Raw genomic sequence first — 24,179 nt, forward strand, 5'->3', positions numbered from 1 at the left:
GAGCTCCACCTTTCCCATCCTCACTTGGAATTTTGACCAATCCTCCCCAACCATGAGCTCCACCTTTCCCATCCTCACTTGGAAATTTGACCAATCCTCCCCGACCATGAGCTCCACATTTCCCATCCTCACTTGGAAATTTTGACCAATCCTTCCCTACCATGAGCTCCACCTTTCCCATCCTCACTTGGAAATTTGACCAATCCTCCCCTACCATGAGCTCCACCTTTCCCATCCTCACTTGGAGACTTCACCAATCCTCCCCTACCATGAGCTCCACCTTTCCGATCCTCACTTGGAAAATTTGACCAATCCTCCCCTACCATGAGCTCCACCTTTCCCATCCTCACTTGGAAATTTGACCAATCCTCCCCTACCATGAGCTCCACCTTTCCCATCCTCACTTGGAAATTTGACCAATCCTCCCCGACCATGAGCTCCACCTTTCCCATCCTCACTTGGAAATTTTGACCAATCCTCCCCTACCATGAGCTCCACCTTTCCCATCCTCACTTGGAGACTTCACCAATCCTCCCCTACCATGAGCTCCACCTTTCCCATCCTCACTTGGAAATTTGGACCAATCCTCCCCTACCATGAGCTCCACCTTTCCCATCCTCACTTGGAATTTTGACCAATCCTCCCCTACCATGAGCTCCAACTTTCCTCACCCTCACTTGGATATTTTCACCAATCCTCCCCTACCATGAGCTCCACCTTTCCCATCCTCACTTGGAAATTTCACCAATCCTCCCCTACCATGAGCTCCACCTTTCCCATCCTCACTTGGAAATTTGACCAATCCTCCCCAACCATGAGCTCCAACTTTCCTCACCCTCACTTGGAAATTTTCACCAATCCTCCCCTACCATGAGCTCCAACTTTCCTCACCCTCACTTGGATATTTTCACCAATCCGCCCCGACCATGAGCTCCACCTTTCCCATCCTCACTTGGAAATTTTGACCAATCCTCCCCTACCATGAGCTCCACCTTTCCCATCCTCACTTGGAAATTTGACCAATCCTCCCCAACCATGAGCTCCAACTTTCCCATCCTCACTTGGAAATTTGACCAATCCTCCCCAACCATGAGCTCCAACTTTCCTCACCCTCACTTGGATATTTTCACCAATCCTCCCCTACCATGAGCTCCACCTTTCCCATCCTCACTTGGAAATTTTGACCAATCCTCCCCTACCATGAGCTCCACCTTTCCCATCCTCACTTGGAAATTTGACCAATCCTCCCCAACCATGAGCTCCACCTTTCCCATCCTCACTTGGAAATTTGACCAATCCTCCCCAACCATGAGCTCCAACTTTCCTCACCCTCACTTGGATATTTTCACCAATCCTCCCCTACCATGAGCTCCACCTTTCCCATCCTCACTTGGAAATTTGACCAATCCTCCCCGACCATGAGCTCCACCTTTCCTCACCCTCACTTGCCCTCCTCCCATCCACCATATATACACAATGTACAAAAGCTGTTCAAAAATACTCACGATAGTCCAAGACACGCCATGGTTTTTATTTTATTTTTCAACATACAAATATGTTTTTTACTGCAATTCGTTGGGTCATGTGATCTGTGAGTCTATTGTGCTTATGGGATATCGAGATGTTCTGATTTTTCGCTCCCCTGGAACGAAGTTCCTGGGAGCTTATGTGATAGCGCGTTGTCAGTCCGTCACTCCGTAAACACTTGAAACGTCTTCTCCGAAACCGCTGATGGGATTGTGACCAAATTTGGCACAAATGATACTTGTTGTGTTGTGACTAAAATTTGTTCACGTCATTTAAAAAAATCGGGGCCTAAAGGGGTTTACCGGGGGTCAAAGTGGATCGAGGTTTGATCCCCCGAAATAGGAATTTGCTTTTTCCTCTGAAACTACACACACTATTTAGATGAAACTTCACCACAATCTTCACCACCCGTGATGTACCGATGTTTGTTCATGGCACTAAGAAAATCGAAGTCTAAGAGGGTCTACGGGGGGTCAAAGTGAGTCCAGGTTTGACCCCCAAAATAGGTATTTGCTTTCTTTTCTGAAACTACACACACGATTTTATGAAACTTGACCACAACCTTCACCACCCTGGCTGTGCGAAAGTTTGTTCACGGCATTAAAAAAAATCTGCCCCTTTGGGGATCTACGGGGGGTTGCCCCCCAAACTAGTTTGTCTGTTTGTCTGTTGGTCTGTCTGTTTGTCGGTCGGTCTGTCTGTCTGTTTGTTGTTTGGTCTGTCTATCTGTCTGTCTGTTTGTCAGTCTGTCTGTCTGTTTGTCTGTCTGTTTGTCAGTCTGTCTGTCTGTTTGTCGGTCTGTCTGTCTGTTTGTCGGTATATCTGTCTGTTTGTCTGTCTGTCTGTTTGTCTGTCTGTCTGTTTGTCAGTCAGTCTATCTGTTTGTCGGTCTGTCTGTCTGTCGGTATATCTGTCTGTTTGTCGGTCTGTCTGTTTGTCGGTCTGTCTGCTTGTTTGTCGGTCTGTCTGCTTGTTTGTCGGTCCGTCTGTTTGTTTGTCGGTCCGTCTGTTTGTCGGTCCGTCTGTTTGTTTGTCGGTCTGTCTGCCTGTTTTTTGGTCTGTCCGTCTGTCTGTCTGTTTGTAGGTCTGTCTGTCTGTTTGTCGGTATATCTGTTTGTCGGTCTGTCTGTTTGTTTGTCGGTCTGTCTGTTTGTTTGTCGGTCTGTCTGTTTGATTGTCGGTCTGTCTGTCTGTTTGTCGGTATATCTGTCTGTTTGTCGGTATATCTGTCTGTTTGTCGGTATATCTGTCTGTTTGTCGGTATATCTGTCTGTTTGTCGGTATATCTGTCTGTTTGTCGGTCTGTCTGTTTGTCGGTCTGTCTGTTTGTTTGTCGGTCCGTCTGTTTGTTTGTCGGTCCGTCTGTTTGTTTGTCGGTCTGTCTGTTTGTTTGTCGGTCTGTCTGCCTGTTTTTTGGTCTGTCTGTCTGTTTGTCGGTCTGTCTGTCTGTTTGTCGGTATATCTGTCTGTTTGTCGTTATATCTGTCTGTTTGTCGGTATATCTGTCTGTTTGTCGGTCTGTCTGGTTGTCGGTCTGTCTGTTTGTCTGTCTGTTTCTCAGTCTGTCTGTCTGTTTGGCTGTCTGTTTATATGTCAATCGCCTGCAGGTCACATTTTACTCTGATCTTCACAAAACTTCACCCTCTTTTTTGTGGTTGTGACAAGTTGGAAGCCTCCTGTTTTTGAAGTCAAAAGCTTAAAGGGTCAAAAGTCATGGTCACATAAAATCATCAATTTGCATCCTATTAACTTGAAATTTGAACAGGATTTGCGTATTGGGTCACATACCTGGTTCACTAAAGATCATAACGATCAATTTAGCCTTTATGACATGCCAACGGTTTCCATGACAACAATTTCACCCCCATTATAATGAAATGGGACTTTATATGAATTTTTTGTTACCCTACTTCAGTAATTTTCAAGATATCGAATTGAAACTTCCAAAGCTTATTTGCACGTATGTGTAGTATATGTGAGGAACATTTGGTGAAACTTAGTCAAAGGTCAAGGTCAATGCCATCCGAAACATGTAAAACATCTACTGGGCCGTAATTTGGAAAATGTATCAACCAAATTTGTTATGCAAAACATTCAATCATGTAAAACACCTGATAGGTCAAATTTTTGAAATTACCAAATTGCTGTTTCCATGGCAGCTATTGTTTATTTGGATTGCACAAGTATTGTGCTATGCACGACATCTTTCTTGTTTGTTTATCTGTTTGTGAGTAGGATATCTCAAAAAGCTATGGATGGATTCAGATGAAACTTGGTGGACAGATTGGGTGGTTGACAAGGACCAATTGATTAGATTTTGGTGAAAATTTGGATCCAGATACAATAATTAAAGTAATTCTTCACAATTGAGAGATAGCGCCAAAAACGACATATAATATCGCCCGATATTTCAAAACGTTGCAGACGGATTCAGACAAAACTTGTTGGAGGAGTTGGGGAGGTTATAAGAACACGCCGATTAGATTCGTTCAGGTCCAAATCCAGATCCGGCCTTTCAGTGGGATACAAAACATAAACTGTTCAGCCTGGCGGAGGTGTGCGCACTACAGAGTGCCATTCTAGTTTGTATTATAATGCAAACATGAACTCGTAAGATTTTGGGTATAAAGGGTCAAAGGTCATGCGACCTTTAGTGGAAAGTAGCAGATTTTAGTTACCACGGTAACTTGTGAACCACTAAAGGGATTTTGACCAAATTGGTACACATATGTACTTTGATGCAAAGATGAACTGTTACGATTTGGGATGAAAGGTCATGTGACCTTTAGCTGAACGAGGCAGATTTCCATTACCGATTTTTACCAAACTTGTTTAAAATGTGTATCATGATGCAATGATGAATTGATTACATCTGGGGTTCAAAGGGTCAAAGGTCATGTAACCTTTATTTGAAAGTGGCAGGTTTTCGTTGCTATGATAACTTGTGAACCGCTAAAGGGAATTTGACCAACCTTGGCAGAACTGTAGACTGTAACACAAAGATGAACTGATTACATTTTGAGTTCAAAAGGTCAAAGGCCTAATGTCAAGTACCCTTGAATTGAAAATCTGTGTACCTGTAATAACTTATGAACCAATCAAAACCAATCACTCTCTATTATTTATCTGTCTTTTCATTTCTCTCTCTCCCTGTGCCTCTCCTTCTCTCATACTGTCTCAAGGGATGTTTAATTTTTCATGTGACCTTTATGTGAGATCAAACGTAAAAGTGCGTTGACATCAAACGTGGGCGGAGGCATATCCATTGACACATTCGCGTCAAACTCTACCTTCTAGTTTTTCTGTGAAATTGTTTTTAGTTTATAAAAAGTTGGTGGTGGGAGTGGTTGGAGTTGGGTGTGAGTTATATTGCACAGATTACACATATACAGTCGTGGCCAAAACTATTGGCACCCTTGCACTTTGTTTAAATAATGCACCATTTCTTCCAGAAAATTGTTGAAGTCTATAAATATTTTGGTATCCACATTTGTATTTATTTGGTTTGCAGTTGAATAAAACAAAAAAAGCTGAAAAAATTACTGAATCTTAGCTTATTCCACACAGAAATCCTAAAATGGCCCGGACAATATTATTGGCACCTTTCAGAAGTTGTTAGAAATAATTTGATTTCAAGCAGGTGATTCTCCTTTACTTTGGAATTGAACTCACCTATGGTGAGTTGCAGGCAGGTGCCTGCAATATAAAAATCACCAAGCATGGACAATCTCAAGGCTACAAGTCCATCTCCAGAGACCTTGATGTTCCTGTGTCCACCGTACGCAATGTTATCAGGAAGTTTAAGGCCCATGCACTGTAGCCAACCTCCCTAGACGTGGCCGCAAGAGAACACTGGATGGAAGATTGCAGCGAAGGATTGTTCGAATGGTGGAGAAATCACTTCGATCAACTGCCAAACAGATTCAAGCTGAATTTCAGACGCAAGGTACTACAGTTTCAACTCGCACTACCCGTCACCAACTCAATGAAAGGGGGTTCTATGGTAGGAGACCCAGGATCACCCCACTGCTGAGAGAGAGACGTAAGAAAGCCTGACTGGAGTTTGCCAAAACACACCTGAACAAGCCAAAATCCTTCTGGGAGAATGTCCTGTGGACAGATGAGACCAAATTGGAGCTTTTTGGTAAAGCACATCATCTCTATGTTTACAGAATACAAAATGAAGCCTTCAAAGAAAAGAACACCTTCCCTACAGTCAAACATGGAGGAGGTTCAGTGATGTTTTGGGGTTTTTGTGCTGCCTCTGGCACTGGATACCTTGAATGTGTGCATGGCATCATGAAATCAGGAGATTACCAAGGCATTTTGGAGCGCAATGTTCAACCCAGTGTCAGAAAGCTGGGTCTCCGTCGAAGGCCATGGGTCTTGCAGCAGGACAATGACCCCAAACACACTTAAAAAAGCACCAGGAATGGTTCAAGAGAAAACGCTGGACTGTTCTGAAGTGGCCAGCAATTAGTCCAGATCTAAATCCCATTGAACACCTGTGGGGAGATCTGAAAACAGCAGTTGGGAGAAGGCACCCTTCAAATCTGGGAGAACTGGAGCAGTTTGCACAAGAAGAGTGGGACAAACTGCTAGTAGAAGTGCAGGAAGCTCATTCATGGCTATAGGAAGCGCTTGACTGCAGCTATTTTGTCCAAAGTCTGTGCTACCAAATATTAAGTCGAGGCTGTAAATAATTTTGTCAATGCCATTTATTTTTATTTTCTTATTTAAAAGGATATATTAAGTTCTGAATCAAAAACAAAGGTTTTCTAATATTAACAGTGAAATAAGGAATTGTGGAGACCAAATACTTTTGTCAATTTCAACCTATTTTTCGAGAAAATTGCGAGTTATTTGAAAAAGGTGCAAGGGTGACAATATTTTTGGTCACGACCCTACCTTTAACAAGACCTCTACTTATAACAATTGGAACATCTAAATATCATATCCGCACAGCATGGACATGCATCACAACCATCCAGTCACAGTGTACTTACCATTTATGCCCACATCCCTGTAACTCTGTATTCCCATTGCTTCAAGATGCCCATCATATTCTAATTTAAACCTATCCACTGTTTCTGTTACAACTGCTCTCCCAGGAAGCGAATTCCATACATTAACAACTCTGTGTAATGTAACGAGATTCTTCATAGATGTTTTATTGTCTTTGGTAATGTGCGCAATTTCTTGTGTCGATGACGACATGAAGTCTTGATGACGACATTACGTCTGAAACCATGTTCTCGAGGAATAGTGTAAACATAAACCCTTGCACATGCATGTAATATTTGCACACGGCTACTTTTGAGTGATGGTCTTCGGTCTCCTTGCTTCACAAATTGAGGACAAATTAATAAATGAGCAACATTAGCACAACCAAATAGCTTCTGAATGTTGTGAGCAAAGTCCAGCTGAGGTTGATCCCTTGTGTACCTTGTCATGTGCAGGTTGGAGACTGGATGGGCCATCTCCATGTACTGTCGTTGCCTGATCTTGAAATAAAACACTCAGCGACAGTGTTTTCAGACGTTCGCATTGACCATATTGGCCTCTCTTCTGACAAGACTCTCATTTCCTTAGCTTCCAAAGAAGATCGTTCTGGATCTTCACTCATGGTACACAGAGTTTTCATGGTTTTAAACACTAAGAGGACAGCTTTTACTTATGGTTATTACTTATTACCTCCGCCACCAAAGGTGGATGGAGGTTATGTTTTCACCCCTGTCTGTCCGTTTGTCTGTCCGTTTGTGAACAAAATATTTCAAAAAACTTGTCGACGGATTCGGACGAAATTTGGCAAAGATGTAGCATATGTGACAAGGACGAAATGATTAGATTTTGGTGAAAATCCGGATTCGGATCCGGCTACTAGAATTTTAAAGTGATTCTTCACCATTGGGCGATAGGGCCAAAAATGATACGTAGCAGGATATCTCAAAAAGTTGTGGACGTATTTGGATGAAACTTGGTGGACAGGTTGTGTGTCTGACAAGGACGATTCTATTCGATTTTGGTGAAGATCTAAATCTGGATTCCGATATGAGAATTATTTAATTTTTTAAGTGATTCTTCACCATTGGGAGATAGGGCCAAAAACGATACATAGCGGGATATCTCAAAAATTTATAGATTGATTTGGACGAAACTTGGTGGGCAGGTTGGGTGTCTGACAAGGACGATTCGATTCGATTTTGGTGAAGATCCGGATCCGGATCCAGCTAGTAGAATTTTCTAAGTAATTCTTCACCATTGAATGATATGACCAACCAGGCGGAGGTATGCTCTCTACTGAGTGCCGTTCTAGTTTATTCGGTTTTGCCCTCCTACCCACACCCCTGCTTTGCCTTGCTGAAGTTTTACTGAAATTAATTGTTATTCATTTCAGATTTATCCCACTGAGCAAGTACTTCACCCCCCGGAAGATCCCCGAGAAGCAGTGAAGCTGCCCTTGCCCGTAGAGTCGTTCCTTGCTGCATGCTGGCTGCCATTAAGGCCTGCACGACTTGCGGCATTGTTTCGTGATGGCATCGAGCAAAGCGTCCACATATGGGACCTACAGCTGAAGAAGGATAAATACCATACAAATATAAATGGTCTGTTCCAATAATTTTGAGTTTTCTAAATTTCAGGTATTGTTTTGATATTGTGGAATGATAATATATGCTCTAAATTTAAATTTTCTACTTGCAGAGTGTTTAAATCATCCAAAAGATAGAGGTATTTGTGACCTATTTAGTTTGACGACTTGAAAACATGAGCTGCAAGTTACCCATGTGACGTTGTCTTGCAGTGGCAGCTGTAGGAAACATTACACCATTGAACAGCTTCCCTCCGGGACTCCTCAGCTGTTGGGGAGAGTCGGTCATTTTCACAACGTCCAGGAGCACTCTACAAATGTGGAATGTATTTGGGAAGGCCCTGTCCACCTTCACACACCACCGAGAGCCCATCACTGACATCCATGTGGTACGTATGTAATCCCAGCCCGTAGGTGGAGCTTCCCTTTAGTCAGATGTGCCGGATGTGCCCGATATTCATCAATTAGTGACGGTCTGCTCTTTTTCCCTCCAAATTGCTTAATTTTTTTCATGGATGTTTTTTTCTGACTACATGCCAATATCAATCAAATATGTTTACGATCGTTTGATATGAATAATCAATCTGGAAAGTTTTTGATTTTTTTTGTTACTTTTTCATTGTGTTGTATTTTTAACCCTTGGATGCAATGATTGGGCCTCGGAGACCCACAAGGTTTTTTTTGTTGCAAAAACTATGCTGTACTTTTTTTGGGGGGGAATGAGCCTCATTTTCACCGACGTTCATGTTGTTACACAAAATTCAGTGACATAAATAAATTAAAAAATTATTCAGGCTCGTGGGAAAATCTTCATTCTTCACTTATAACCCGAAAATCCGACACTAATGCAGGCCTGGGGCCTTCGAGGCCCCGCATAAATGTTGTTATACTACTATGTTATATCATTATTTTCTTGATATGAGCCTCATTATATGCTCCTATAACTTGGTTACAAATGATTCAGTGACAAAAATATGAAAATTTAAAAACTTTACACGAATACATTTGTGGGGCCTCCGAGGTCCAATGGCTGCATAGGTGTAGGATTTTTGACAGTTGTGGACATATACATTTTAAATAAAAGGATTAGTGAATCATATTTTTTGAGCAAATACTCCTCCATGAGCCTCAACTTTTTAGAGAAAAAAAAGTTTAAAAAACAAAGACAAAAAAAATTTGCAAAAATATAAATAAAAGATTCACGACTTGTATGGGATTCTTCCAACTAATAGGATCAATGATTCACATTTTATGAGCAAATATACATCCATGAGCATCGACGTGGATTGAAAAAGGATATGAAAGGGAAAAAAATCTATAAAAAATAAAATAAAAACATGACTCGAATACATACATCCGTTGGTCCTCCGTGAAAGGAGACCCAATGGCTGCGTTTATGTAGGATTTTTGACGATTGCATCGAAGAGTTAATTTTATCATAGCCAGGCCAAGAAAGAAAATTTGCACACTTTCATTAAATAATTCCGTTGGATTGTATTATTGAATGTACGGCTCCTCCCAGAACCACGAGCGATACGATTTGGGAAGCAGACGTTCCGGGAATTAATATCACACGCAAAGCCGGCTCAAGGATAAATTTTGATGACTTTCCACCCAAGCAGTTGTGTGACACATCTATGTTCCGCGTGTGTTTAGACACGTATGATTAGCCAAACAAAATTGATTGCATAATTAATTTCTTTCCCTCCAAAGATTTTCAATTAACGGAGTTGGTTAACGCAGGAAAGATGGTGGAAATCAGACACACACACGGAAACTTACTTAAAGAAATAATTTGCTTGCAAACGTACATGGGACATATGGTAATAGAACTTTGGATGAAATTGATGACACAATAAACACAATTAGCATTATTGCATAGTAATTAGTACATGAAACTAAATCTCATCTAAGGGACCACAAGGTCATGCACACTGAATTGGATGAGATAACTTAAGGCTGGCAGCTCGTCCCAGAATGACAGCATTCAGGAGGTGTGGTAAAGTTCAACAAAGCGACTTGGGAGTGTAGCTTACCTGTGTCAAGAGACGGCAAAAAAGTCATAGAGATGTGTGTGGTGGCAGTGCCTCGGACTTTTAGCATCCCCACCCTCCCCCCTCCCACCTTCTTCAGAGCCAATCTTGACCCAATCACTGCTGTGGCTGCCAAGCAGCCACCACACAAGGGCAGACCTGCTGAAAGGTCCACCCCCACTTGATAGCCGGATCTTCTTCCATCCTCTCCACCTTCCTCTGTGGTGTGGAGGAAAGGTGGGGTGTGTACCACGACGTATGGAGTGACCTGCAAGTCAGCTATGTTGATGTGGGGGATGCCCAGCTCGTCGCCCTATCGCACATGTCCTGCCCAGTCAAAGTCTAAAGACACAGGACAAGACCATCCCACCCTAACTAGCCTAAAATGACTCAGCCCATCCATCCAGCAGGGGCACACCAGACAATTTTACCCTAACACGTCCTTTAGTCCAGTGAACATAAACCATAAAAAAATATGCGAATACACAACAAAACAACAACAACATGCATTTTAAGGCCATTTCCCTGCTAGAGCGGGGGTTAGCCTTGCGGTCCCCATGACAATCTTCTCCATTTTGCCCTATTTTCTGCATCTCTCCTTGTTAACCCCCTTGCCCGCATTTCTTCTTCCACCATCTTCAGCCAAGTCTTTCTCGGTCTTCCCCATCCTCGACTTCCTTCTACATTCATTTCCATCACTCTTCTCAACCAGTTACTTTCATCCTTACTCAACACATGACTAAACCATCTCAACCTGTTCCTCTTCACAGCATCAATCACAGGCTCTATTCCCATCATCTTTCGCAATTCATCATTTGTCTTCCTCTCTCTCAACGATACTCCACACATCCACCGAACCATTCGCATTTCCACTCTTTCCAGCCTTCGTTGCTGCTCTACGTTCATTACCCATGTCTCGCTCCCATAAATCATAACACTTCTCACACATGCAGCATACACCTTTCCCTATGTAACCAAATTGACATGTGAATACACATACAGCGCTAAAGCCTTAAAGCTTAAACTAATCAAAGACCTATCCTTTACCGCCCCCCCCACCCCCGTCCCCTCCACTCCCAGGCGGGTTTATAAACCCAACAATGCTTTATCACATACCATTTCATTTGATGACCATGATTGCTACATTCATTCCCCACGTTCCATGCACCTGCCATTCATTTTAAAAAATTACCAGCAGATATTTACAGAAATTGTAAAATGTCGTATTCATCCTGTTGGGTGTGACTTACTCAAGTTGCAGTTTTTTAGATCTGAGCCTCAAGGTTTAAGGGCCTGGGCAATACAAATTTTGCTCTTTTAAACTTAAGTTAAGTGGAAAGTCGCATTAAAAAGGTTTCAAATCAAATGCAAATCTCACTTTAATCACAAAGCTCGCTTGGGACTTGAAAAGTTTTTTTTATTATCAGGATAGCACTCCAATATTTGGTGGAAGATGATATTAAAAAAGGAAAGAAACAATATACAGACTTGGCATTTAATATGGAATATTTTTTTGGGGGGGTGAACTTTCTTTTCAAGATGACTTAGACCCCAAAAGTTCATTGGAATTATGTTGAAATTATTCTAGATTTTGTTAATGTGACCTTTAAAAGGAACAAAATCCACATTTGACATTTCGAAACAAATAAATTGATCCTTGAAAGTGATGTAAACTGATATCGAACTCAATTCATGGACAGTACTGTGTTAAACTTTTGTGCGTTTTCCAGAAGTAGCTCTTTATTTTGCACATTAGCCAAAATTATTTTTAACAAAAACAAAACTTAAATTACGACTGGGATTACGGACAGTAAAATTACAGTTCAGTACTTCGTGTAACCCCCAAGAGCATTCAGGAGGGCACGTACACGTTGAGGCATGCTGTTCACGAGATTTGCCAAGGTTTGGACAGGAATCGCTTGCCATGCAGTGACAATAGCCTGCTGCAATTCATGCACAGAGGGCGGCTGCTGGTCCAAGTGGTCGATTTGACGCGTTAATTCTGCCCACAAGTTCTCTATCGGATTCATATCCGGGGACATGGCAGACCACTCCATATGCTCTACACCACGGTCAGCAAAAAGTGTTGGATCATGCGCGCACGATGAGGCCGTGCATTGTCATCTTGGAAGACAAAATTTCCTTGAAAGGCTGCACGAGCAAATGGAAGCAATGTTTCTTCCAGAATGGCCCTGTACTTGAACTGGTTCAGGTTTCCATTCAGAACAACCAGGTCAGTTTTGCCCCCTGCATGAAAAGCAGCCCAAACTGTCACCCCACCACCTCCAGCTTGGACTCTTGGCACGATACAATCTTTTTTGTAGGCTTCATGCACTTGTCTGCGCACTCGGACACGGCCATCTTGACGATAGACCAGAAATCTAGACTCGTCACTGAAGATCACGTGATTCCAGTGTCCTGGCTGCCATTGACTGTGCTCTCTTGCCCACTGCAACCGGTGCTGGCGGTGTTATCTGGTCAGGCGTGGCTTTCTCAGGGGACGCCTGACACGATAGCCTGCTTGAACCAGTCGTTGGTTGACTAGCCATCTGGATACAGGCACATTTCTCAGTTGCTGCCACTCAGCCCGAAGCCGATTAGCTGACTTGGTACGGCCATTGCGGACTAACCGGTGCAGCTGGCGATCATCCCTCCTTGTGGTTCTGCGGGGACGTCCTGGCCTCAGTATTGGAGTAGGTACACCCCTCTGAGCATTTTGTTTCAGGATCTTTGACACCTCACCTTGAGTGATGCCATACTGCCGAGCAATAGCACGCTGTTTCATGCCGTAATTTCGTAAAGCCACCACTCCATGACAAACAGCATTGTCGAGTTGACGGACCATCTCCAGAGGAAGCTGCAATAACTTTTGGAGTCATGCAGCAGTTGTTTTCCACTAATACAGAACGCAACAACCCTTGTATACCCGACTGTGAAGCCAATCATCAAATGCACCTGTCCGTACATTTTGCCACGCCACCTGTGCTATAATCCTGTTGTTGACTTCTTGCTGCGACAGACAATCAGTGACATGGTTCTTTTCACAAATAAATCACCGAAGTGTAAAAGAAACTCACCAGATTGATATACTGAGTTAAGAAAGTAAACCCAAGTCAAGAAAAAAAAAAAATTCCATATTAAATGCCAAGTCTGTATGTATCAGCCACATTTGTTATGTACTCGTACTGCTAGGCAACACTAATTCTTAATCTGCACCCCTCTCCCATCACACCAGGATTGTATACGTGTTGCCACGTGTGCAGAAGATCTTTCATTACATGTATACACATGGGATCAAGTCCCAGAAGGCCCTGCAACATTGAGCAGCTGCTACTCATTGCTTGGCGGGTCAAAAACGATGTTTCGGTGAGTGAATTTGATTAAATACCCTGAATATGACAACTATTGCAGGGTTCTCAATAACAAATGTTTCCAGTCGTTATTGCTGTTCTTCCATAACAAGGGAAGAATGTAAATATTGTCTAAAAGATTTAAAAAAGACCTACTGTTTCATGTTGGTCATTGCAAGTGGGACGCAAGTGAAGTGCGAATATTCTCTGCTGATGAAGTTGGTTCCAAGCACCCAACTCATTCACACAAAACATCTATTAGTGTTCATGTTAGGCTGGAGTAGTCATTGCTTTAATTATTTATTAAAGTACAACAAATCCAACTCGAATCCAACTTGGTAGATCAACAACGATGTTCCGAAAAGGTCCTGCCAAAATAATTTCAATACATCTGACCAAATTGACATATTTCACAGTACTGCTACACCTGCAGACTCCGGGAGGGGCAGGAAGGGTCATTCCTCTTTGGGGTATATAGATTACAGTCAATCTATGGGCGGGTCTCAACAACATTGGGTGTGTGTTCATTTACCAAGTTTCTTGTGAAGAGATCGCCAAGTAGTTTAAGCATTTGAGCAAGCACTCCATTCAAAACCATTAAGGAACGGCTAGCTTGGCATGCGCTAGCTAGCTGCTTGGTAAAGGAGCACAAGCCGAGCTTCTCCCTTTCAGTTTTGTATGAAACAGCAGGAGCGAGTTTCAAAAGTTTGCTACGAAAAATGCCACGGTAGCGGCAGAAAGGGCCATGTTATTAACCCAACATTTGTGGGTTATATACAGTCCAGTAGATCTTCGTTCAGTTCTGTAAGTAAACCTTACTTCACGGATGTCGGGATTCCTCCAAATTTCTTCATTTAGTGTTATAAAGAGCATTAGCGACTGTTTAAAAAGCTAAGCATACGTGTTTGTAGTTTATAAGATTTTTACTTCCTGTAGAAGCCGTTGCTCCCACAGAAACGCCATTATAACGATAAGCTATTTAAACACGTCATCACTGCAGGAAAAACGTCTTGGGGAAGTGGGACATTATTAGTATTAATATTGTTTTGTAATAACATTAACAATATGCGATTATCATTAATGTTGTTATTAAAAGTGTCTGGAAAAACGCCACGATAAATCTTCTTTGGAAATACGCCACGATAAAGCTAATTTAACATTTATATACACCTCAACGTGCAACCCCATTGACAGTAATGGCAGGGAAACTTGCTCGGGGGAAGAAAAACCCCTTGTGGAGGGGGGCAAATGAATGCGCTACAACCTTCATTATGTAACCCTTCGTCATTCTGTCAAGTTTGGTCGAGATTGGATAAGTAAGGACGGAATGTATTGGCGTCAAAAATTCATCAGACAGACAGACAGAAATGGCGTATTTTAGTATGATTGGGTATAAATTGTTGTTTAACTGTCTTTGCATCCAAACCTCGTTATCGCAACCCATCGTTTTCTGTCCCCATCTGTGTCCTCACCTGAGAAGGTAGGGAAACTTCCGTCCGACCTCGACCCTGCTTCGGCGACAGGCCCAGATGGCATCAATGCCCATGTTTTACAAGAAGTGTGTATTCTCTCTCTCAGCAGTGGTTAGAGGCCCTTAATATCAAGCAGGAGGTTAGGACCATCTCTCTGGATATATCTCAGGCATTTAATGCAGTCTCGCATCTTGCTTTGCTTGCCAAGCCCTCTACCTGTAGCATAGAAGGCTGCTTTCATTTCTGCATCTCTGACTTCCTCCACTCACAGTCAACATATCATCAATGGAACCCTGTCCTCCCCTTTCTGAGTGTAGGCGGGAGTTCCACATGGTAATGCTTTGGGCCCAGTCTATATACAGTAAATAAACTATCTAATGCTCTGGAAAACCTCTCTTCCTTTTTGCAGATGATGATTTTGATGATTTTGCACTGTGTCAGACAGTACCCCATTCCCTCTGCTAGGTAGACAGGAACTGCATCTCGCGATGATAATCTGAAAATCATTAGACACCGGTTTACAAATATAACATGTCCTTCCATCCTGGGAATTGTCTCAGTCTCACACTATCACTCGAGAAGAATGGTCAAACGAACCCTCCTATCTATCTCCTTGGTCCTCCACAGGAAGAGGTTCAGTGTCATGAACTTCTAGGCCTTGTCATCAGCTATAACTTTTACCTGGGCCAACTATGTAGCAAAGCTGTCCTTCAAAGCCATCCACAAAGATGTGGTCCTTCAAAAGATTCTTCAAAGCTGTCCTTCAAAGCTTCTTCAAAGCCAGAAGCGGCGCAAAAAGGAGTTGGAGAAGAAAGCCGAGTTGCTCCGGGTTCTGAAGCGAACGTTGGCGAGCCGAGTCACTAGCGAACTTTGGGTTTCCGGGAGAGGAATTCCTACAACGGAGTTGTCGTCGCTGTGACCAGTCAACCTGCATGTCAGGTCTTGCGGTCGATTCAGGAAAGAATCATCGCCGTGCCGTGCGCCACGAGACCGGGTCGTTAGCCATTTTGACTCGCGCAGGATTCGTGCTTCGCTCGCGGTTTCGTTTCTTTTCAACAATTCTCACCGCATTCAGACGTCGATCTGGTCTGTGCGTGTGACGCGGATCCAAGTCCTCTGTCGATCCAAGTCCTTTCTTTAAAAATCAGATATGCTGAGTCTAGAAGGCTTTTTCCGGAGCTCAATAAAGTATTGTTCTCTGCTACAGGCCAGTGGCCTAACGTCACATCTGTGTCTTCTCAGTTCTGTGTAATCTAAACCTCTCCCAAGAAAGTGTTTTGAGAAATGTTAGGATAGTTGGGATGCTCCCCCTTTGTACCATTTTTGGATGTCTGCAGCCCGTGGGGATAACGGAGTAGTGACAGAGGCTGTGGAAATTGCTAATATGTCACAAGGAGTTGTCTCAAAGGTGATGTCAGCGTGGGGAAAACAAGGAAAGATGTCATCATCAAAGGGCAACAGTGGGCGAAGCGCACACCTGACAAGTGTGATGCATGGGCATAAGTCCGGACTGTGAGGCGAAACAGGAGAGCAATGGGGGACAAACTATATACGGAGTTCAACGTGGGCCGTGAGCAACCTGTATATTCCAAAACGGGTCAGAAGGGAACTTCACAGGGCAGGATACCATTGCCCGGTTTCTATGCACAAACTGCTTATAACACCTGGCAATGCCCGTTTGCAGATCCAGTGGTGGAGGAATATGATCTGATCTGAGGAGTCGTCCTTCTGGCTACAGCTCCGAGTGCCTCGTTGCAACAGGAAAATGTTCTGGTGGTTCCATAATGGTGTGGGGCATGTACTGTTTTCCTGCCATGGCCTGGGTCCGCTCATCCATTGGAAGGCAGGGTTGATGTATGTAGCGCTCTACGTTACCATCCTGAGTGATCATCTGCATCCCGTGATGCAGCATTTTTTCCCTGCTGGAAGGGGCGTCTTTCAGGATAACAATGCTTCAGTGCATGTGTTGTCACCGGGTGGTTTGAGGAGAGTGAGGACCTCAATCAATAGCCAGACCTCAATCCCATAGAGGATTTGTGGGATTGTCTGGAGATGCGTTTAAGACAGCGGTTTCCACCTCCATCAAACCGAGGTGAATTGGAGGGCTTCCTTGTGGAAAAATTCGTGCTGCATTCTTGCAGAACAAACAGTGCCAGTTCCTTGTTGGCTCAATGCCACATCGTATCCATGCCGCCATGTGGTGGCCCAACACTAAGTAACATTGTTGGTGCTTCCATTTTTTTTGTCCACCACCTGTACATACATACATACTCGTACATGCATACATACCTCCAGGTAGAGAGGTGTCTTGGATTTATTTACACAATTTTCATTTATATGGCTTCTCTCAGCTTCCAACAGTATAAAAGGCCTTCCTCCACAGTATGGTTCTTTCCTGCGAGCTGGTGATACCACGGCTCACCACGTTCTCTTGAAAGCATGGAAATCCAATGCCTTGATGGAATTTGAGTGACTTGCCAGGAGGCTGGGGGCACGGCCTTGCTCCTCTCCCACCACAGATAGTTTGGTGGCCTAGTCATTGTCTACTGCCTCATATCTAGTCTTGCCAGACATTCCCTCTTAACCATTCATCCCTCTTGAGCCGCACCAGGATCACACTCACTCACCCAGCAATCCATACCTCGTTGTCCTTCCCAAATCCAAGCTCACTGTTTCCCTCATCTTCTGATTGTGCAATCATGTCACATGTCTTCCCTCTACTTCTTTAAGATGCTGAGCCATCCCTTGACATGCTCTCTTCCTATTCCTGGTCTCTTGTTCTTTATTTGCCTTCCTCTCCAGCTTTCCTGCCCCTGTTTGTCATTGTCCCAGAATGTTAATTGTTCTTGTCATGTCCACATGTCTTTTATTTATGTTGCCTACCTGTAATTCATTGTCCAATTATACCCTCCTTGTCCGACTTTCAATCTCCTACTTCTTTCCTGAAATTCCACGTACAGGCTTGGCATTTAATATGGAATATTTTTTTTTCTTGACTTGGGTTTACTTTCTGAACTCAGTATATCAATCTGGTGAGTTTCTTTTACGCTTCGGTGATTTCTTTGTTAAAGGAACCATGTCACTGATTGTCTTTCGCAGCAAGAAGTCAATAACAGGATAATATCACAGGAGGCGTGACAAAATGTGAGGACAGGTACATTTGACGATTGGCTTCACAATCGTGTATATAAGGGTTGTTGCGTTCTGTATTAGTGGAAAACAACTGATGCACGTCTACAAAAGTTATTGCCGCTTCCTCTGGAGATGGTCCGTCAAGTCGACAATGCTGTTTGTCATGGAGTGGTGGCTTTACGAAATTCTGGCATGAAACAGCGTGCTATTGCTCGGCAGTATGGCATCACTCAAGGTCAGGTGTCAAAGATCCTGAAACGACATGCTCAGAGGGGTGTCCCTACTCCAATACCGAGGCCAGGACGTCCCCGCAGAACCACAAGGAGAGATGATCGCCAGCTGCACCGGTTAGTCTGCAATGGCCGTACCAAGTCAGCTAATCGGCTTCGGGCTGAGTGGCAGCAACTGACAAATGTGCCTGTATCCAGAAGGCTAGTGAAACAACGACTGGTTCAAGCAGGCTATCGTGCAGGGCGTCCCCTGAGAAAGCCACGCCTGACCAGACAACACCGTCAGCGTCGATTGCAGTGGGCCAGAGAGCACCGTCAATGGCAGCCAGGACACTGGAATCACGTGACCTTCAGTGACGAGTCTGGATTTCTGGTCTAACGTCAAGATGGCCGCACCCGAGTGCGCAGACAAGTGCATGAAGCCTACAACGAAGATTGTATTGTGCCAAGAGTCCAAGCTGGAGGTGGTGGGGTGACCGTTTGGGCTGCTTTTCATGCAGGGGGCAAAACTGACCTGGTTGTTCTGAATGGAAACCTGAACCAGTTCAAGTACAGGGCCATTCTGGAAGAAACATTGCTTCCATTTGCTCGTGCAGCCTTTCGAGGAAACTTTGTCTTCCAAGATGACAATGCACGGCCTCATCGTGCTCGCATGATCCAACATTTTCTTGCTGACCGTGGTGTCGAGCATATGGAGTGGCCTGCCATGTCCCCGGATATGAATCCAATAGAGAACTTGTGGGCAGAATTAACGGGTCAAATCGACAACTTGGACCAGCAGCCGACCTCTGTGCGTGAATTGCAGCAGGCTATTTTCACTGCATGGCAAGTGATTCCTGTCCAAACCTTGGCAAATCTCGTGAACAGCATGCCTCGACGTGTACGTGCTCTCCTGAATGCTCGTGGGGGTTACACGAAGTACTGAACTGTAATTTTACTGTCCGTAATCCCAGTCATAATTTAACTTTTGTTTTTGTTGAAATTTTTTTGGCTAATGTGCAAAATAAACAGATACTTCTGGAAAACGTACAGAAGTTTAACGCAGTACTGTCCGTGAATTGAGTTCGATGTCAGTTTATATCACTTTCAAGGATCAATTTATTTACTTCAAAATGTCAAATGTGGTTTTTGTTTCTTTTAAAGGTCACATTAACACAATCTAGAATAATTTCAACATAATTTTAATGAACTTTTGGTTCTAAGTCATCTTGAAAAGTAAGTTCACCCCCACAAAAAAAAAATTCCATATTAAATGCCAAGTCTGTAGTATGCATTTGCTTTATACTGTGTACCCCACCCGCTCCCTCCTGCCCCCCTCCCCCCTAGCCCCTCTCCTCTCCCCCCCCCCCAGCCCCTCTCCTCTCCCCCCCCCCCCCCCCAAGCCCTCTCCCTTCCACAGATCTACCAACGTCCCTGTTCTCTACTGCTGTTGTGCTTGTATGCTTTCCTCTCTCTCCCCCTCTTGTCTCCCACTCCCTTTATTATATGTTGTATGTGTCCGTGCATGTTTTCATGTTTAATTGTGTTAGCTCTTACACGAGCCTCGATTCTGTGTTCAAACAAAAACAGACCAAAAGTCTAACAGCGGCGTAGCCGGGCTTGTAAACTATTATAAACCACAAACACACATGATTAGCTTTTTAAACAGTCGCTAATGCTGATTAGCACATTAAACAAAGAAATTTGGAGGAATCCAGACATCCGTGAGGTAAGTTTTACTTACGGAACTGAGCAAAGATCTACTGTAATCTAGATTATACTCCACAAGGGTTGGGTACGTACCGTTTTGTTGGAAGAGACATAACTCCGATGCTTTCGATATTTGATGGTCATTTTAACAATCGGTTTGTTTTTGTTTCACACTGAATGAAAAATGTAAAGGCAGAGCATGGCGATTGTGATGTATGACAGGTTCGACGATATGTTCGGCCTGAACTGCATATAACTCAAAATGGCGGAGTGTGGAGAGTCAGCTGCCGTACCGCCGTAATGACATCAGACGTAATCACATCACCCTGTCATGTGACCAGATCCTCAGCTCTGATTGGTATACGTTTGAGGGGACATACATACATACAGACGGACAAACGCTGTTCTAGATGGCTTTGCCCTATGGGTTGTTGTTAGTAAACAACCTCATATAACATAGCCCCCTATAACAACTCGCCGTAAAAATAATAATAATCGTTTTCCTACTGTTTGCGAAACATACCGTGGGGTATTTGATATCCATCCGCTAAAGCCAGCAGGTGCAATGCCCAGTTTACTGTCCATCCAATGGCGCACGCACTAACAGAAGCACCAGGTTGCATGCGAAACATCAGGTTGACAGTTTATATCTGGGCTGAGATTCAAACCCAGGTTAGACAGCTCAGAGGTGACTTGCCTACCTGTAGGTTATCCTGCCAGCCCCAAACTGCCTACCCCATTGTTGTGAACTCTTCCTTGAGCCTTGATCTCTGTAAATAAAACAAAACTGATTTAAAAAAAATGCAAAACAAGAAAGCTGATAGGCTGATAGGTATTACCCCATATCCTGAGGAGTCATAACAAATGAGATACCAGCAGGTTTTGAATGCATTTTATAATCATGATTCAATTGAAGCCTTGAACCATAAAGGAAGAGGCCTGTCAATTTACCACCATGTTTACTTAAACATCAAAACAACTGATCCTCATGAAAACAGGAAATGTTGATATTTACTTTTGAGCTTATGCCCCATTTGGTTTGGTTTTATTCACATAAGCTGATAGAGTTTGATCCTTGTTTTAACCTTCCTGATAAGGTAGAGTTATTGGCAGCAGGTGCTGTTCTGGCATGAGCCATCTATGATGTTACGATTAACCATTGCTTCACTTAAGTCTGTCCGTGCGTTGTTTCCCAGCAGTAGTTAAACTTTGCTTCTTGTGATTGTTGTACAATTTAGATTTTCCTTTTCTGACATAATAGGTCCATATAATGATAGAATCAATTCATCAAATGCACCACAATCTTGGGAGAGCTGGTGCTGCTGAAGCAGTTCATGGGCAAAGGTTACACTGAGTAGTTTTCCTTTGTCTTCCCAGAATGTCGGAATAGATTATTCGAAAGCAACAGATGCCAACGATCATTTTACGTGTTTGTTTGTGTAAGAAAATGTTTGTAACTGTAATTGATGATTGGTTGTGAACATCTCTCCTAGAACCTTCACCAAAGTGGTGTGTGATTACTCCAGCATCGTGGGTGTCGTTGAAGGCTTGGATGGAAAAGGTGTATTGAAGGCTTACAGCTTTCAGATTTAGTCATAAAGTTAACCTGAGCCTCACTTTTAGCAAAACAAATGTTCTAAAAGAAAAGGAAATTCAAAAAATGTCTGTCTTTGCAAGCACCTTGCTTCATTTCGGCTACAGGTGTCTATTTTGTTTTGGATGACACCTTTATAAAGTTGGCATGTCCACCTGTTTAGCATTTCCATCTAGTCTTAACCGATGAGTCATTATGCTTGGCAACCAGGTTCCAATTGCCATATATAATGTGTTTATAAAATGTATATTAGTGGCCTTGTAATTTTTATTAAAGTACACTGATGTCTACAATTGTCTTTGGCCTGAAGATGTACAAAAAGCCACTTATCCCCACACCGATTCATAGAATATAAGCACAGCCGGATGGACAACCTGAAAACAAAATGCCTCCCGCCGCGGAGGCATAATAAATATAAATGGTACTGTTATAAAGGTAATAATCGATTTACTTGGAACAAAAATTCATGTCTGTTTAATCATAAAGATGCCTGTTTAAAAAGAACGTTTTTCCGGGTGGGAAGAGGAAGAAGCAGGAGCTGGAGCTTTAATGTCGTGGCTGCAACGGTACAACTGCAGGAACCTTTTAGAATAAAGTGTGATGGACAAGGAAGGAGCACAAAAAAGTTATATATATATATATATACTAGCTTGGCTCGGCTCGCTGCGCTCGCCTCACCAAGCGTCGATACTGAGGAACGGGCTTATTTTAACTGAGGCTAATGACTGTACCTGAGTTGCTGTGTTGTCATGATTTTCACCAATCATAATACAAACAATTACTTTGCACAAATGTATTTGTTGTGTTTGTGATATTACATTTTTATAGGCAATTTAGGTTGAAGATTTAGGTTGAATGTTTTTTTTCAAGAAAGAACCCCTCAGCACATACATAGGGGAGGGGTAGGTGCAGACTGGAAGTTTGGGACGATTACACCTCACCACCACGTAATTCAAAACACCTCACCACCACGTAATTCAAAACACCTCATCACCAAGTAATTCAAAACACCTCACCACCAAGTAATTTAAAACACCTCACCACCACGTAATTCAAAACACCTCACCACCACGTAATTCAAAACACCTCACCACCACGTAATTCAAAATACCTCACCACCAAGTAATTCAAAACACCTCACCACCAAGTAATTTAAAACACCTCACCACCACGTAATTCAAAACACCTCACCACCACGTAATTCAAAACACCTCACCACCACGTAATTCAAAATACCTCACCACCAAGTAATTCAAAACACCTCACCACCAAGTAATTTAAAACACCTCACCACCACGTAATTCAAAACACCTCACCACCAAGTAATTTAAAACACCTCACCACCACGTAATTCAAAATACCTCACCACCAAGTAATTTAAAACACCTCACAGCCATAAAACACGTAATAAAAACACCTCACCACCACGAAATTAAAAACACCTCACCACCACGAAATTAAAAACACCTCACAGCCATAAAACACATAATAAAAACACCTCACAGCCATAAAACACGTAATAAAAACACCTCACCACCACGAAAGTAAAAACACCTCACAGCCTTAAAACACATAATAAAAACACCTCACAGCCATAAAACACGTAATAAAAACACCTCACCACCACGAAAGTAAAAACACCTCACAGCCTTAAAACACATAATAAAAACACCTCACAGCCATAAAACACGTAATAAAAACACCTCACCACCACGAAAGTAAAAACACCTCACAGCCATAAAACACGTAATAAAAACACCTCACCACCACGAAAGTAAAAACACCTCACAGCCTTAAAACACATAATAAAAACACCTCACAGCCATAAAACACGTAATAAAAACACCTCACCACCACAAAAATAAAAACACCTCACAGCCATAAAACACGTAATAAAAACACCTCACAGCCATAAAACACGTAATAAAAACACCTCACAGCTATAAAACACGTAATAAAAACCCCTCACCACCACGAAAGTAAAAACACCTCACAGCCATAAAACACGTAATAAAAACACCTCACAGCCATAAAACACGTAATAAAAACACCTCACAGCCATAAAACACGTAATAAAAACACCTCACAGCCATAAAACACGTAATAAAAACACCTCACAGCCATAAAACACGTAATAAAAACACCTCACAGCCATAAAACACGTAATAAAAACACCTCACCACCACGAAAGTAAAAACACCTCACAGCCATAAAACACGTAATAAAAACACCTCACAGCCATAAAACACGTAATAAAAACACCTCACAGCCATAAAACACGTAATAAAAACACCTCACCACCACGTAATTATAAATACCTCACCACCAATTAATTCAAAACACCTCACCACCATGCGATTTAAAAACACCTCACCACCACATAATTCAAAATACCTCACCACCACGTGATTCAAAACCACCACAACGTTATTAAAAACACTTCACAACCTCGGAAACAAAAGTTTGAGGGAGTCGTTAAGTGAGAACACAGACACTGCCCAGATGTGTCGATATATAGATAAATGACTGTACCCGAGTTGCCGTTTTGTCATGGTTTAAACCA

At 42.8% G+C, this 24,179-nt stretch overlaps 1 protein-coding gene across 1 annotated transcript in view; it reads left to right on the forward strand.

The window, feature by feature from the left end:
• FBXW12 (F-box and WD repeat domain containing 12) overlaps nt 1-22,412 on the forward strand; it is a 44,492-nt gene extending 22,080 nt beyond the window's left edge. The window contains exons 6-10 of the mRNA XM_068111863.2: nt 6,987-7,154; nt 7,925-8,132; nt 8,330-8,505; nt 13,385-13,515; nt 21,516-22,412. Coding sequence (XP_067967964.1) covers nt 6,987-7,154; nt 7,925-8,132; nt 8,330-8,505; nt 13,385-13,515; nt 21,516-21,615 — 783 coding nt within the window. The 3' untranslated portion in view covers nt 21,616-22,412. The remainder of the gene's footprint in view (nt 1-6,986; nt 7,155-7,924; nt 8,133-8,329; nt 8,506-13,384; nt 13,516-21,515) is intronic.
• The last annotated feature ends 1,767 nt before the right edge of the window (nt 22,413-24,179 follow it).

This window comes from Myxine glutinosa, chromosome 4 (genome assembly GCF_964187855.1).
Source record: "Myxine glutinosa chromosome 4, kmMyxGlut1.1, whole genome shotgun sequence".
In the NCBI taxonomy this organism is placed as follows: domain Eukaryota; kingdom Metazoa; phylum Chordata; class Myxini; order Myxiniformes; family Myxinidae; genus Myxine; species Myxine glutinosa.